Source organism: Syngnathus floridae, chromosome 12 (genome assembly GCF_059516105.1).
Source record: "Syngnathus floridae isolate MCC-2025c chromosome 12, RoL_Sflo_1.0, whole genome shotgun sequence".
NCBI classification, from domain to species: Eukaryota; Metazoa; Chordata; class Actinopteri; order Syngnathiformes; family Syngnathidae; genus Syngnathus; species Syngnathus floridae.
The window spans coordinates 12849746-12866372 of NC_142424.1; the positions used below are offsets into that span (position 1 = coordinate 12849746).

At 45.3% G+C, this 16627-nt stretch overlaps 1 protein-coding gene across 3 annotated transcripts in view; it reads right to left on the bottom strand.

Annotated features, from left to right (window-relative positions):
• The window catches only part of megf10 (multiple EGF-like-domains 10), an 88703-nt gene that overhangs the window by 48837 nt on the left and 23239 nt on the right, over nt 1–16627 (bottom strand). For 2 of the 3 annotated variants that reach the window (XM_088391143.1, XM_088391145.1), the window contains exons 7-11: nt 14769–14889; nt 10426–10562; nt 7842–8054; nt 7049–7223; nt 2032–2152 (exon numbers count right to left, since the gene is read on the bottom strand). In XM_088391143.1, coding sequence (XP_088247269.1) covers nt 2032–2152; nt 7049–7223; nt 7842–8054; nt 10426–10562; nt 14769–14889 — 767 coding nt within the window. The remainder of the gene's footprint in view (nt 1–2031; nt 2153–7048; nt 7224–7841; nt 8055–10425; nt 10563–14768; nt 14890–16627) is intronic. The other variant, XM_088391144.1, reaches the window with a different exon arrangement.

The following is a 16627-nucleotide window of genomic DNA, read 5'->3' on the forward strand; positions in this document are numbered from 1 at the left end:
GCCCTGATGGCATCCCCGGCCGGGTGCTCAGGAACTGTGCTGAGCAGCTGACTGAGATGTTCACCGACATCTTCAACCTGTCTCTGGCCCAGGCAACTGTTCCGTTGTGCTTCAAGACCACCTCCATTGTGCCGTTGCCTAAACACTCCTCTGCGAAGGCCCTCAACGACTACCGCTCAGTTGCACTCGTCTCCCACTTCATAAAGTGCCTCGAGAGGCTGCTCCTAGGTCACGTCAAATCTGGGCTCTCACCTTCTCTGGACAAACACCAATTTGCCTACTAAGCAAACAGGAGCACGGATGACGCCATCTCCTCTGCACTACATGCAGCCCTCTCCCACCTGGACGAGAGCAACACCCATGTGCGGATGCTGTTCATCGACTTCAGCTCTGCATTCAACACCATCATCCACTCCAAACTCATCACCAAACTTGGCAACCTTGTGGAGAACAAGGACCTCAACATCAATCCCTCTGTCATCAACTGGATACTTGACTTCCTAACCAACAGACCCCAGTCCGTTAGGTTAGACGGCCTCACCTCCTCCACCCTAACCCTGAGCACCGGCGTCCCACAGGGTCACGTGCTGAGCCTCCTCCTCTACTCCCTGTACACCTACGACTGCACTCCTGCGCATGGCTCGAACACCATCCTCAAGTTTGCAGACGACACAACGGTGGTGGGCCTCATCAAAAACAACGATGAAACGGCCTACAGGGAGGAGCTACAACACCTGACGACGTGGTGTGCCAACAACAACCTGGCCCTCAACACCAAGAAAACCAAGAAGCTCATCGTTGACTTCAGGAAGACTGAGGCTGACACACTCGCCCCCATCCATATCAATGGGGAGGAGGTTGAGCGGGTCGCCAGCTTCAAATTCCTGGGTGTCCAGATCTCCAATGACCTCTCCTGGTCCCTCAACACCTCGTCACTGGTCAGTAAGGCCCACAAGCGTCTCTTCTTCTTGAGGAGACTGAGGAGAGCCCATCTGTCTCCTCGAATCCTGGTGAACTTCTACCGGTGTACCATCGGGAGTATCCTCACCAGCGGTCTGGTACAGCAACTGCACAGCCGCGGACCAGAAGTCACTGCAGAGGGTGGTGAAGATGGCCCAACGCATTATCGGCACATCACTTCCTACCATCGAGTCGATTTACCAATAACGGTGCCTGAAGAAGGCACGCAGCATCATCCAAGACTCCAGTCATCCCAACCACAGACTGTTTACTCTTCTTTCTTCTAGGAAGTGATACCGGACTCTTTGGGTCAAGACGAGTAGACTGAGGAAAAGCTTTTTCCCCTCTGCCGTCATCGCCCTGAACTCCGCAGCACAACATCCCTGTCACCCCCCTGAACTCTTGTCATTCTGAACCCTGCAGCACAACAACCCCACCCAACAACACCTGTATTACATGCATATACTGTCCATATTTGCATATAATCTATATATTTATTCATCACTCTTACTCCGCTTGTACATATCTGTTCATTTTTGGTTATACTGACACTATATATATTTATAACCCTGTATTTATAATTAGCATTCTAGTACCGCCTGCAAATATTTGTTCTACTGCACCTTATTGTAAATACTTAGTCTTATCTGCACTCGGCCCTCTTGTATATTATCCCGCATAGTATAACTCACCTCATATTTACCTGATTGCACTGTACCTACTGCTTAGTATTCTTTTTACTCTGCACTTTACTGCTTTTTGCACTTCTGGTTGGATGTCAAAGTTCTTTTCGCTGTACTGTACTTGTGCTGTACATTGACAATAAATTTGAATCTAATCTAATCTAATCTAATCTAATCATCTGTGTAGTAAATGCAGCTGTTTCCTATATCATTGAGTAGGTTGTTATTATTATTATTATGTTAATGTTTTTGTTTCATTTTTATTAGGCGACCAAAAAAGTATTTCAATGTCATAAACAATCGACTCTAACGGATGACCCCTTTCCCAAATGAGTCAAATAAAGGGAGGTTACACAGTAGGTACTTATGTTCCTCTTCTTCAGCTCACCTGGTTTACAGAAGCAGGATCCATCCGCAGGTGAACACTGAGCTCCATTTTTGCAATTACATACAGAGGAGCAATTCACGCCATAAGAGCCTGCTGGGCACGGGACTGAACAGTCTAAACCCTGGAAAAAGGAACGGTTAGGCAAGATTAGAGGACTCTACTCCAAGGCTAGATTTACTTTAAAAGGTTCAGGTGCTCCATTTTCTTTAGCTTTTAAGTGGCCTGTTTCACATACTTGTTTTGGCAGCAAGAGAGAAAAAAAAACATCTAAAATTGGATAGCCACAAAATCAGACATCTTCCAAATGGGTAAAATGGTGTCACACGCCTTGCCACCTGTCACTCTGCTGGTAACCTCCCACCACACTGCCAGTCGTAATCGCGCCCACTCATCACTTCGATCACCTGTGCCTGCCTCTGCTCATCGGCTGATGAATATTTAAACACCACATACCCATCACTTCCCTGTCAGTTCGTCCCCGTATGCTATTCGCTTGTTCCTGTGTCGTGTGCCTTGTTACCTGCTCTGAGTCCCAGTTGCCGACCTCACTTTGTGTGCTGACCAACTAAGCCCGAACACCACCTGTCCTGCACAACTGCCCGTCCATCGACCAAGCCCAAACACCACCTGCCCTGACCGAGTGCACAATCACCGACCATGTTTCAGCTTCGCCCCCAGAGTTCCCCAAGCTCGATCTTCCCCGATCCCTCAATAAACAGTGTGCGTCATTTGGTCGCCCTGCTCGTCTGTCCCTGATAGTACGAACTGACCATGTCGCAACCAGCGCGTGCTGTTATCCCCTCTCCTTCCATGGAGCGACTGGCTGGAAGAGCTCTCGGCCCAGGTCCAGAACCTCACGCAGCTGTCCAGCAAGCGCTGCAGGGCAAAGGAGTCACCGCGTCAGCTCCTCCGCTCATCTGTCCGGTCTAGCTGCGTCCGCCCGCCGCAGCTCCGGCTCAGCTTCCCCGATGTCAGTTCCGGGCTGCCCGGAACCCAAGGTGGGGAATCCAGAACGCTTCGAGGGCAATCCTCAGCGAGTTCGGCCATTTCTGTCCAGCTGTCGGTTTCAGTTCGCACTCCAGCCTCAGACATTTACCTCAGAGGGAGCCAAGGTAGGGTACACCATCACTCACCTTACCGGTAAGGGGGGACCGCCGAGTTCAACCGCCAAACTCCCGCTTGCGCTTTCTTCTAGGAATTTGCACAAGAAATGATCAAGGTCTTCGAGTTCAGTTCCTCCGTCGCCGAGGCATCGCGGGAGCTTTTTCGGATCGTCAGGAGAGTCGCCCGCTTACTGAACACGCCCTGAACTTCAACATTGCAGTTAGCTGAAGTTCGTGGAGCCCGTCCTCCGTGGTCGACATCTTCTATGAGAGTCTTGACGACTACATGAAGGGCGAGCTCATGTCATACGAGTTCCCCGCATCGCTAGACGAGGCAGTTGAGCTCGTGACTCGTATCGATCGCCGCATCCAGGCGAGGCGGAAGGAGCGGGGTGGACGCCACTCCACGTGAGTTCAGGATCGAACCCTGAGGCAAGGTGACCGGACCGTTCAAGGGCTGTCCCGAACAGATCGAACGGATGGAGCCGATGGAGATCGGTCGGGCTTCTCTCTCCCCGGAGGAGCACCAGCGTAGGCTTTGTGCCTATGCCTGTACTGCGGAGGTGAGGATCATCGAGTGGCAACGTGCGGGGCGGGGCTCACGCAGCGTTGGGGAATCTGCATGAGTTCTGCCAATCTCTCCTCTCCCACCTGCTGTAAGACCGTGTTGCCACTGCGTCTCCAGCTCGACTAAGACACCCACACACTAACCGCCTCAATAGATTCCGGCTGGGGCCGGATTCTTCTTTGTCGGGAAGAAGGACGGCACGGTCCTTCTATGCAGACTATCGCGGCCAAAATGACCACTGTGAAGAACCGGTATGCTTTGCCTCTCTTGTTCTCGGCATTTGAGCTTCTTGAACAAGCCACGATATTCACGAAACTGGATCTGAGGAACGCCTATCATCATGTCTGCATCAGAGAAGAAGACGAGTGGAAGATGTTTTTCAACATCCCCAGCAGCCACTGTGAGTACTTGGTGGTTCCGTTCGGCCTCACCAACGCATCTGCTGTCTTCCATGCTCTGGTCAACAACGTCCTCTGAGACATGGTCAACCGCTTCGTATTTGTCTACCTCAACGACATCCTCATCTTCTCCTGAATGATATCTGAACACCTTACCCACGTCCAGTCCGCCCTCCATTGCCTCCTCGAGAAGTCCCTGTTTGTCAAGGCGGAAAAGTGTAAATTCCATGTGAAGTCGGAGTCCTTTCTTAGCTTTGTTAGTAGCCGAAGGGCGCATCCAGATGGACCCGACAAAAGTGAAGGTCGTCACGTCCTGGCCGGTTCCTACCACCAGAAAGAAGCTACAACAATTCCTCAGGTTCGCAAATTTCTATAGACGTTTCATCAGAAACTACAGTTCGGTCACTTCACCACTCACCGCCCTCACCAGCACCTGCATCTACTATCATTGGAATACGGCTGCCAACAAGGCGTTCTTTGAGCTGAAGACACGTTTCACCTCCATCCCAATTCTTCGAATGCCTGACACAGGACTACAGTTCGTGGTCGAAGGGTAAAAAGACGTGAGCGTCCTTTCTCAGTGCTCCAGTCCGGACTACAAGCTATACCCTTGTGCTTTCTTTCACGCTGGCTATCCTCGTAGGAGAGGAACTACGACATTGGCAACTGCAAGCTTCTCACATTAAAATTAGTCCTGGAGGAGTGGCGGCATTAGCTGGAGCGCGTAGCCACCCTTTTCATTGTGTGGATCAACCACCGCAACTTGGAATATCTACGTTCAGCTAAGAGGCTGAACTCCCGCCAGGCTCGGTGGTCCTTGTTCTTTGGCCTCACAGACTGGGGTCCCGTAACACCAAAACTGACGCCTTATCGAGACTGGCACAAGGAGACGAGCGCCCTCGGAAGGCATCAGCAACTCTTCTCCAGGAGTCAGTTGTGGTCGCAGCCATCTCCTAGAGCATCGAAGAGCGAGTGAAGTTGGACATTCAAGACCAGTCCAGTACAAGCACTTGCCCAGATGATCACCTGTTTGTCCTCAATAATCTGTGCGCGCCCGTCCTGCATTGGGCGCTCGACTGCCACCTTGCCTGCCATCCTGGAATTGCTCGCACCAAGTTCTCTGTGGCTCAACACTTCTAGAACCAATGATGGGGGAAAATATCCGGGACTACATTTGGGCTTGTCCTACCTGCAACAAGTCGTCTAATCGGCTGCCAGCCAGCCTGCTCCAACCCTTGCCTGTGCCTCACCGTCCCTGACCTCATTTGTCAATTGACTTTGTCACCGGTCTTCCTCCGTCCGAAGGGAACACAGTTGTGGTGAATCGGTTCAGTAAGGTGGTGCGTTTCATTCCTCTTCCAAAGCTGCCCACAGCCAAGCAAACCGCTCAGATTCTGCTTCGAAAGGTGTTTCGCTACCATGCCCTCCCGCGGGACATCGTTTCCGACTGTGGACCGCAGTTCACCTCAACCTTCTGGGCCAAGTTTTGTCGCCTCCTGGGGGCCACGGCTTTACCTTGGGGTTCCACCCCGTCCAAGAGGCTGGCAGAGCGTCTCAAACAGGAACTATGTAAGTCCCTACGCTGCATGTCTTCCAGCAATTAACAAGGATGATCTCAACAAAAGCCCTGGGTGGAGTATGCCCACAACGCGCTCCCGCGCTCTGCCACAGGCCTGTCACCATTTCACTGCGTTTACGAATATCAGCCGCTGCTCTTCATCTGCCAAGAGAGAAACGCTGCCTGTTCGTCTGCGTTGGCGCGTGTCCTTCAGTGCCACCGGGTGTGGATCCAGGCCCACGCCAGTCACCAGCTACGCCTGCCAGGCCAACAAACATCAGACGCCAGTGTCGTGTCACTGCTCCGGGTCGGCCGGACGGTGTGTTTGTCAGCTAGGGACCTTCCTTTTTGGGTGGAGTCACGCAAATTGTCGCATTCGTCAGTCCGTACCCCGTCTGCAAAGTGATCAATCCCTCAGCAGTCCGGCTTCGTCTTCCGAGCTCCATGAGGGTCCATCCTACATTTCACGTTTCCCGGGTGAAGTTGGTCCATGAATGTTTGCTGACTCCTGCGCCCGTGCCTCCCTGGCTTGTCGGTGGGAACCCCGTGTATGTTGTTTACTCCTTGCTTCAGTCCTGTTGGCGTGGCAGAGGAATCCAGTACCTGGTCAATTGGAAAGAGTACGACAACTCCCACCGCTTGTGGGTTCCGGCTCGATGGCTTCGCTACCTGTCCCTCATCGAGGAGTTCTACCGCCTGCATCCTAACCAACTGGCTCGCTGGCGGGGGCGTCCGAGGGGTACTGGGAGTGCCGCAGCACCTGGTCGCACACGGCGCGCTACGCCTTCTGTTGTGTCTCTCGCTCCAGGTATGCCGGTGCCGTTGCTCCCGGATTTGGCTACTGACGTCGTGGAATCGGACACCTCTACGGAGTACTGATCCGCTGCGGCGTATTGATCCGCTACCCACTTGTTCCTGTGCCCAGCTCTGATTCCCAGCTGCCGACCTCGCTTTGTGTACTGACCGACTACGCCGGAATGCCGTTTGTCCTGACCAACTGCCCGTTCATCGACCAAGCCCAAACGCCGCCTGCCCTGACTCACTATCACCAACCATGTCTCAGCTTCGCTCCCGGAGTTCCCAAGCTCGATCTTCCCCAATCCCTCAATAAACAGTCTGCAGCATTTGGTCGCCCCGCTCGTCTGTCCCTGTTAAATGGACAGTCTTCAATGAATGCATGTTTTTGTGAAGCAGAAAGGAATCAGAGTGCCCAGAGAAAACCAAAACTAGAAAACCACAGCCAAGAGTTGAACCTCAGAACCGATGTGCTAATCTCAAGCACAGCGCAATGCCAGTATTTAGACTCAAATAAGGCAAATAATCTTCATTAACAGAATGACACATCTGGCTTTAACACATGACTAAAATTGGAAATATTGAAAAAGATTACCAAGAAGCCTGGAGCACAAATACATTTTCCTGTTACACTGTGGCAATCTGCACCATTCTGGCACTGGCACACCTGCTGACAGGACTCTCCATAGAATCCTGGGGTACACGTCTCATTGCAGTAGAGTCCAGACCAACCTGACAAACACGTACATTCCCCAGACATTGGATGGCAGCTGGTAACAGAAAAATACAGCTTATTAAGGACAAAATGTTTTCTGTTTGCTTGATATTTCGATTCTTTATTCATCCACCAGTTTTATATTCTGCTTGACCCAATTAAAAATATTAAAATAATTTTGCAGTAAAATCCACCTGTTTTGATCCATCCCAGAGGGTGGCCATTTTGCCTTGTACATCAACTTTCTGTTGACTGAAAATGACATCAAAGTGCCTAAGGACTAATGACCATGACTCTTGTGTTTTCTGGGTTTGGTCATGTGACATTTTGGCAAGCTGAGCCATTAGGAATTGAGATGTCATTTTTACCTGCCAGTATGTATCAGTACAAAGCAAAATGGCTGCCCCTTGAGAGGAAAATGGGTGGATTAATTAATGTTCCACAAACGCAATATTAACTAGAATACTGTGTTTCGGGGGCGAATTTTATTGTCAAGAAAATGTTTGACTTGACTTCCCCTTAAAGTCCAAAGGAATCCAACAGTTTGACTCTGAATCAGTTTACTGCAATTTTTCTTCCAAGGGAAGTAATCGTTGCAAAAGTCGCATCGTGACATTAAAAGTTCCACACTCGAACATTTGGATCACTTGATGTGAAGTACTAAATACTGTACCTCTGCGTATTCTGGGCATTGCATGGACACTTCCTATCACACAGTAGGCCATAGTTTACTTTGGGACACAGTTGAACGTCACACAACTCGCCTGTGTAGCCTGGCTCACACAAGCAATTTTCATAGTTATGGTAGCATTTGCTGTTGTTTTTACAGTGACATCTCTTTGTACAGCCAGCACCATAAGTACCAACTGGACATTCATCCTGACACCTGTCCACAGAAATGCACAAGGTCACACAAAGGTTACATATTTCAAAAGATGTGATCATGCAGATTTATTTTGCAAAAAATTATCTTGGAAACTAGTTTTATTTATACCAGCATGCACATTGACATATCACACTTTATTTAGTATATGGCTCATTCTTGGCAATTGATGACTTTTCAGTGACAATCAATAACAAAAATGTACACATTTTAAAGTTAGAACATACTGCACATCAAGTTTAATCGTGAGAGCGTTCCTAACATGGGAACATAGACAACACTTGATAGTCTTGGATGGATGGATGGATGGATGGATGGATGGATGGATGGATGGATGGATGGATGGATGGATGGATGGATGGATGGATGGATGGATGGATGGATGCACACACACACTCGTACGAGATCTTTAACTACACCAAAGCCTATTGGTCAGATTCCTCAAATTTAACACGTCGCTGGCAAAGCACTGCAAACAACTAGTCCAATTAATCCCCTTTCATATTTGTTCCATATTGTCAAGGGGCCCTCACTGGGTTGTTAATGGTTTCCAGAAGGTTAGGGCGCGGCATGTGCTGTTGATTTCCAAGCAGCGTTATACCACGATGTTTGGCTTCACTCAAACCCTTATTTACGCTTAATGGGCACATGGACAGGCTATTCCTGTCTCATCACTGGCTTGCTTAAGTATATGGTGCATGCCCTCTGATATTGCTAATTATATGGACTTCAAAATGTGGTGGGTTCTCAGCGAGGTTTGTCCAAGAAAACACTAACAAGGTTTGTTGGTTTTGTTTTCTTTCTGTGATTGTCCAAACAATGTGAAAGGACAGGAAGATATCATTTGAGTTAAACTTTGCACTGTTATTAACAAGCTGTAAAGTTTGCTCACCTAACTATACTCTAGTGTTAATGAGGACAGATCATAGAGATAGTAACCGAGAAACACCCTGAAGACTTAGACCCAAGCTCAAAAATATGAATCAAAGATGAATGAAACAAACATGAACAGTTAATATCATGTCTGACAGTTTACAGTTTGTGCCAGAAGATGGATCGAACAGAATGACAATTGTTTGATTGTTTTAATTTACTTTTTACACCAAAGGGAGCAGCGCTCAAATTTCGATGTACCATATTTTCCGGACTATAAGGCTCACCTAAAAACCTCAAATTTTCTCAAAAGCCGACAGTGCGCCTAATAGTCAGGTGTGCTTTATATATGGACCAAATTCTGGCCCGCGGGCCAAATGCGGCCCGCGTCTAAATTTAAACTGGCCCGAAGCATTGTGACATAAAATCAATCATAAGTGGCCAGCTGAAGACTATGACTCATGAATCAAAAAGACTATGATCATTATTTTGTGATTATAAAGTAATTTGTTGCGTCTGAAGTTGAAATAAAAAAGATAAAATGGAGAATGATTTGATTTGGATTAAATATCTGACACGATGCAACCTGGCCTGTTTACTGGAGTCACAAACACCAATATCACCCTTCTTATCCATACAACAATAACAATGAAACAAACTTAATACATCTAATAAAAAATAATTCAACTTTCATAAAATTGTTTATTTGTTATTCTTAATCTTTAACGTTAACTTTTCAAGTTTACTGATCTATGACTGTTTTGTTTTGTACTTATTAAAGTAGGCTTTACATTTATTTATTTATTTTGTGTTATGTGATATTAACATTATTGATATATTGTTATTGTTTTCACGATTTCAAGTTATTATATTGTGATTGCATTAATGCTGCACCTTATAGTCCGGTGTGCCTTATATATGGACAAAGTTTTAAAATGGGCCATTTATTGAAGGTGCACCTTATAGTCCGGTGCGCCTTATAGTCCGGAAAATACGGTACTGTGTACAGCGACAATAAAGGTGATTCTGATTGATAGAATAACAAATCATAGCATAAAGCTCTTTTTTTCTGTTGGAGCGAAATGTGTCTCTTGCTGATAGTTTTGCCCACTCTACCTTTTATGCAAGAACCACACTGGAGACAGTTTGCCCAGTTTACTCTTGCAAGCGGAGAAAGCCATCAGCACACTGTGTGGTGTAGAGGTACTTACTCTTGCAAGGGAATATTTATTGAGAGAAAGCAGGGTGGGGGTGAGAGTGAGCAGGTTTTGGGGGTCACCTCTGCAACCTGGTTAATCAGTGCAGAGGGTCTTAGCTCTTTGTTTTACAAGGTTGTGGAAATAGATACTAGTGGAGCATGTTAGATAACTAACTAAGCAAGAATGTTTCCACATCGTTTGGAAATTTTCAACAACTGAATGTGGAAACTTTCCACGAGTCAAGGAAAGGTGGAAGGTTCTAACAAAGTTAATGATTCTAATTTGTCAACCCTAACACTTACCGTTCTCCCATGTATCCGGGGCTGCAGAAACACTGTCCAGTGGATGAACTACAGAAGGCATTGTTGTGGCATTGGCATTCCTGGGAACAGTTTGGACCAAATCTTCCTTCTGGACATGGTTGTCCACATACTGTACCCTATCAAATAAAACAATACATTCATACAATAAATAATGAATTATATACTATATATTAGAGAATTATCTGATAGATGATAGATGACAGACGGACGGACAGACGGACGGACGGACGGACGGATGGATGGATGGATGGACGGACGGATAGCTTGGTAGGTAGGTAGGTAGGTAGGTAGGTAGGTAGGTAGGTAGGTAGGTAGGTAGGTAGGTAGGTAGGTAGGTAGGTAGGTACACACACACAGTGCACATGTTTAATATTTTCCACCTAACTTGGTGCAAACATGATTAATGTCCCCCTTGGTTTTGATCCCTCTGCTTTAGCTTTATCTATCGTAAAATGTGTGGTGTGTTATCCACAAATTAGTGTTACAGGTCAGGACTATTTCAACACTTTGGAAAACACTAATATTGCAATAAAGAATTTGTGAGACGACAAAATGAATAAAGAATTTGAGAGACGACAGAATGAATGTCAATGTTATTTGCTTGTGTTAACGTAGACTTCTAGACAGGATGTGGTTTGCCAATGTTAGGATAAAAATTCGAAGCTAGAGAAAACAAAATGCCCGTCTCTTTCCAAGCTACAGAAATAGTCATACAAACCGCAATGACACACTGGCCAGAACTCAATAAGGAAGTTTCCTCATATTTTCTTGAAGTCTTGCTTTCTTCCTACAGGACTCACTTTCACTTTCTCTATTTACCCGCTAGATGCCCATTTTTATAAAGAGAATAGGAATGTCTCCATATCTTATTCCCCATTTCACTTATTCATCATTTCAAATTCCCAACTGCACAACACTTTAGCGCTTGATCTTCAAGTACGCAAATTGTGCCAAACGATAGGAATAGATGTGAATAAATTGTTTGGGTTCACCTACTATGCTCAATGATTCTAATTTCATCTTAGTCTGGGTTGTAAGGCTTGTTAGGCTGAGGTTGGTGTGGAGGAATTTGGCTTTTTAAAAGAACATATTTAGCATGAACTTTAATGGGATTGGGTTAGCACTGTTGTCTTGCTCTAATGCTTACTAGCCCTTCATTTTAGCTTGTTGTGCTCGTGATTTTGTGGGAACTCTCAGTCACTTCTTAAAAGAACATATTTAGCATGAACTTTAATGGGATTGTGTTAGCACTGTTGTCTTGCTCTAATGCCTAGCCCTTCATTGTAGCTTGTTGTGCTCGTGATTTTGTGGGCACTCTCAGTCACTCGGGTTTCCCCATAAGGTGGGCACAGAACACCCAGGGTCACTTCACCTCTAATAACTGTGGCAAGGCATCATGTGCTTTACTAACTAGAACACCAAGGATGCATAATGCCCTGCCAGATGCCCTCCGCTACTTCTTTGCTCTGTTTGAAGAAACCAGTAACAACACCGCCAATAGGAGACACACCACCACCTGATTACACGCCACTCACCCCAACAGATGTGAGGAAGACTATGCAAAAGATTAATCTCTGCGTACAAATGTCCAGGGGTCAGGTACTGAAGATTTGTGCCTACCAGCTGCCTGAAATGCAAATGGTCTTTTTTAACAACAAAGCCTCTACACCTACAGTATTATCCTTTAACCCAAGAGCTCCACAGAAACTGCTTTGAATGGCTATCGGCCAATAGCCCTTATGCTGATAGTCATTAAAGGCTTTGAGAAGATGATCGTGATTTGAATTGAAAACTTCACTGATGCCACTGGTAACCCTCAGCAGTACACCTACAAGAAGGACCGCTCTGACACTGATGATGCCATCTTAGCATACAGCACCTAACAGCACCCACAACACCTGAGGAGCAAACTGGGTCCTGGACTTCCTGACAAACAGACCACAGACTGATCAGATTCACAACACTGTCTCTTTCCATTGGCCTCATGACTGGTTCCTATTGGCTTTTATATTTGCACTATAGGATCACGATTCTATTATTTTCTGTTGCATTTTATTCCTACCCCGAAAATCTATAATAAATGACATAGGGACTAGATATAGTAATAAATTCTGCGCCATAACATGAGTAAATGTGTGATGGATGCTATGCCAAAAAAGTTCATTGTCATATTCATAGTGAATCATGACATCTCCTCCAACATTCAATGTTACACATTATGAATATTTTTCTGGAATTGAGAAAATCTTCCACAAACACACTTTTAAATATTTCAGACAGTATTTCCATAAAAGGGGAAGCTATCATTCAATAACAACATACCATATTTTTCGGACTATACTATTTTTCATAGTTTGGGTGGGGGGGCGGCTTATACTGAGGAGTGACTTATATGTGAATTTTTTCATCAAATTTCAAAAATTAAAAACAAAAAAGTGAAACCGCGATAAACGAACCGCAATGTAACAAGGGATTACTGTAATTTGAATTTCAATTGATGTCAGCAGCGCAGCTGTTTACATAAAGGACAAAGATTCGATCACGGGATGATGAAGATGACGAAGGGCCCCACGTACTACCGGCATCATTAGCGGCTTTGTTTGGAAGTGACACGGAGGATGAGAGTTTGAAGGATTTAAGGATTTGGAGTGACACAGAAGGTTTGAAAAAGTATTATGGCTTTTACGCACGCCTGGTCCTACTCTACGGAGCTCTCTTTCACCTCCGTGGATGGAAGTCGGGGGCCGGTGCTCGGCCGGGGGGCTGCCCAGGGACGGTGGATGGGGCTCGGTCATGGCTTTTACGCATGCCCGGTCCTAATCTACGGAGCTCTCTTTCACCTCCGTGGATGGAAGTCGGGGGCCGGTGCTCGGCCAGGTGGCTGTCCGGGGACGGTGGATGGGGCTCGACATGGCTTTTACGCACGCCTGGTCCTATTCTATGGAGCTCTCTTCCACCTCCGTGGCTGGAAGTGCCACTTCCGGGAATGGAAGTCCACGCCGCCACACGCCTGGAAGTCGACGCCGGTGCTTGTGTCCTTGTACTTTGTTAACGCTACAATATAGTTATATACTAGATCTGTGGAATAACGACGAGGCTGACGTCAGGGCGCACGCGCGGCGTTGTTGACAAAGGACGAGGAATTCGATTGATGGATTTAATGATTTGGAGTGACACAGATGGTTTGATAATATTATTGCTTATATAATAGTTATTTGATATATAATTTATATATCGTTATATGGGCCTGTGGAATATTTTGAAGTGCAAGCGCCGTCAGCGGCGCGCACCCATTGTTGACATAAAGGACGATCGATGGATTTAATGAATTGGAGGGACACAGATGGTTTTATAAATGAGTTATTTATGTAATAGTTATTCGAATAACTCTGAATGTTACGTCAGGCCCGTTCTCAGCTCTTTGTTTCTGTTCATGTCACGTTAGCATACCTATCGTTTAGCCTGTTGTTGCTCGTTCATGTCTGTTCTTGGTGTTGGATTTTGTCGAATACATTTCCCTCCAAATGCGACTGATACTCCGGAGCGACTTATATGTTTTTTTTCACGTTATTGTGCATTTTACGGCTAATGCGACCTATATTCTGGAGCGACTTTTCGTCCGAAAAATACGGTATGTATTTTTTTCCCACTATCAGTTCTCTGATGTGCGATGACAAGTCGTCCCAATAGTTATTTGATATATAATTTATATATCGTTATATGGGCCTGTGGAATATTTTGAAGTGCAAGCGCCGTCAGCGGCGCGCACCCATTGTTGACATAAAGGACGATCGATGGATTTAATGAATTGGAGGGACACAGATGGTTTTATAAATGAGTTATTTATGTAATAGTTATTCGAATAACTCTGAATGTTACGTCAGGCCCGTTCTCAGCTCTTTGTTTCTGTTCATGTCACGTTAGCATACCTATCGTTTAGCCTGTTGTTGCTCGTTCATGTCTGTTCTTGGTGTTGGATTTTGTCGAATACATTTCCCTCCAAATGCGACTGATACTCCGGAGCGACTTATATGTTTTTTTTCACGTTATTGTGCATTTTACGGCTAATGCGACCTATATTCTGGAGCGACTTTTCGTCCGAAAAATACGGTATGTATTTTTTTCCCACTATCAGTTCTCTGATGTGCGATGACAAGTCGTCCCAATACTTTTGCTCATCAAGTGCAATTCCTAGAAGGTTTCTCAATCATTTTTGTTTGTTGTCGTTATAACAACCCGTAAAAGTACACATTTTATAATACAATAAGTAAAAAAAAACATTTTTTTTTTCTGGAGAAAGAATGTTAGAGATGTGTGCATACCATCCATCCTGCTGGACAAGAGCACTCTCCACTCACATGGTGACATATGCCGCCGTTCTGGCAAGGACACCTCTCTTCACAGTGCTGTCCATGTTTACCCGGAGGACATACATTCTCACAACTGCAGAGAAAACCCAACAATATTCACGTGCAAACATATAGTGTTCAGACAATTTCTCCTTGGAAGATCAAAAGGTACAAACAATTTTTGTTGTTTTTTTAAATTCATTATTTAAATAAATGATCAGGTTATTCAGGCTGTGTGAAAGGGAAGTAACCGGAGTACACTCAGTACAAAAAAAAACGAGGCTTTGACTGTGTGACAGACAACTAAACCACATGCCACACTAAGCAGTCATTCAATAGACTCCGTTGCCAAATCCATTTGTTCTGTTTGGCATTATTAAACCAACAAGGCATTGTGTGAAGATGCTGAGTCATCTTGTCACACTCACTTCAAATAAAATTTGATGGCCTCTCTATGGTGGTAAGAGTTTGTTCTAGAGCAGACCTGGGCAAAATACGGCCCGTGGACCACATCCGGCCCTTTGTGCGTCCCTGTCCAGCCCGCATGAGGCCAAACGTCAATTGTATTTGATTACAACTTAATTAAAAAAAAAAAAATCTGTGTCGTGCATGCAATACAACTGTTTTGCTTTTATTTTGAAAGGCATCGCACTTCTGTGTAGCGTACGAGTATGTGAGCTGTGCGTGAAGGTGAACAGTGCGAAGAAATGCTGCCCTCAGAAAAGAAAAGTTGACAAGGAGTGCCGTGTTTTCAAGACATGGACTGCCAAGTATTTCTTTACAGAAATGAAAGGTAAAGCCGTGTGCCTGATTTGTGGTACACAGGTCGCTGTGTTCAAAGAATATAATTTGAGTCGTCACTACACGACCAAGCATGAGAAAAAATACATCTTTATCTGTCTGATAAACAGCGCACAACAGAGGCTGATGCATTGCTAGCAAAACTGCAAGCCCAACAAGGACTTTTTATCAAACTTCACACCCAGAGATGCAGCGGCTTTGTCATTTGAGGTAAAGTTAAAGAAGTTAACAATAAATTGTACTGATTAATGATTGTTTTTTTATTTGACCTATACACCACAATTTCACAGAGCTTAATATAAATATAAACAGAATAATTGTATTCTTCTAATTACCAGTACCAGCTATTTAAAATAAATAATTTAGTGCATTTTACAATGGAAGAAAATTGAGCAGGTTTAAGTTATCATAGGTGTGGCCCTCTGACACAACTCAGGTTTTTCATGTGGCCCCTTGTAAAAATTAATTGCCCACCCCTGTTCTAGAGCCTTGACAATAGCCCAACGCCAGAAGACTTTCTTAAAATATAACATTACTGTCTCCAATATTGCTTCAGGTAAGGGGGTGATAATCAATTGACAGTAAATTTTTTAACTATACTGTCTTGCCTTCGGTTTGTAAAATGCAGCTGCAGATTCTGGCTTTGAAAACAGCAGCTGTCTTGTTATAATGACATTGTCATGCTGCATCAGGCTGCATGAAGTCATGGAAATATGTGACTGCTACATCATTGCCTAATTGTGGTGAGCATTTTCTACATTAGTGAAATAAACATTGGTCAACAAACACTATTGTTTGTTTTTACTTGGAGAACAACAATGTCCAAAACAACATTGGGACTCTACAGGCAGTAGTAATCTGTTGTAATTACAATTACAAAACCCTTTTGGGTTTTACTCCAGTTAGACTACGCCTCCTTGGTAATTACGGTGACTTCTAGGTTGTTGTGTCACTGAATCAGTGTGAGCATATCTCCTGCAGTTCCAGCTTCCTATTTACCTGCACCCTTGCACACAACATATCATAGTTGG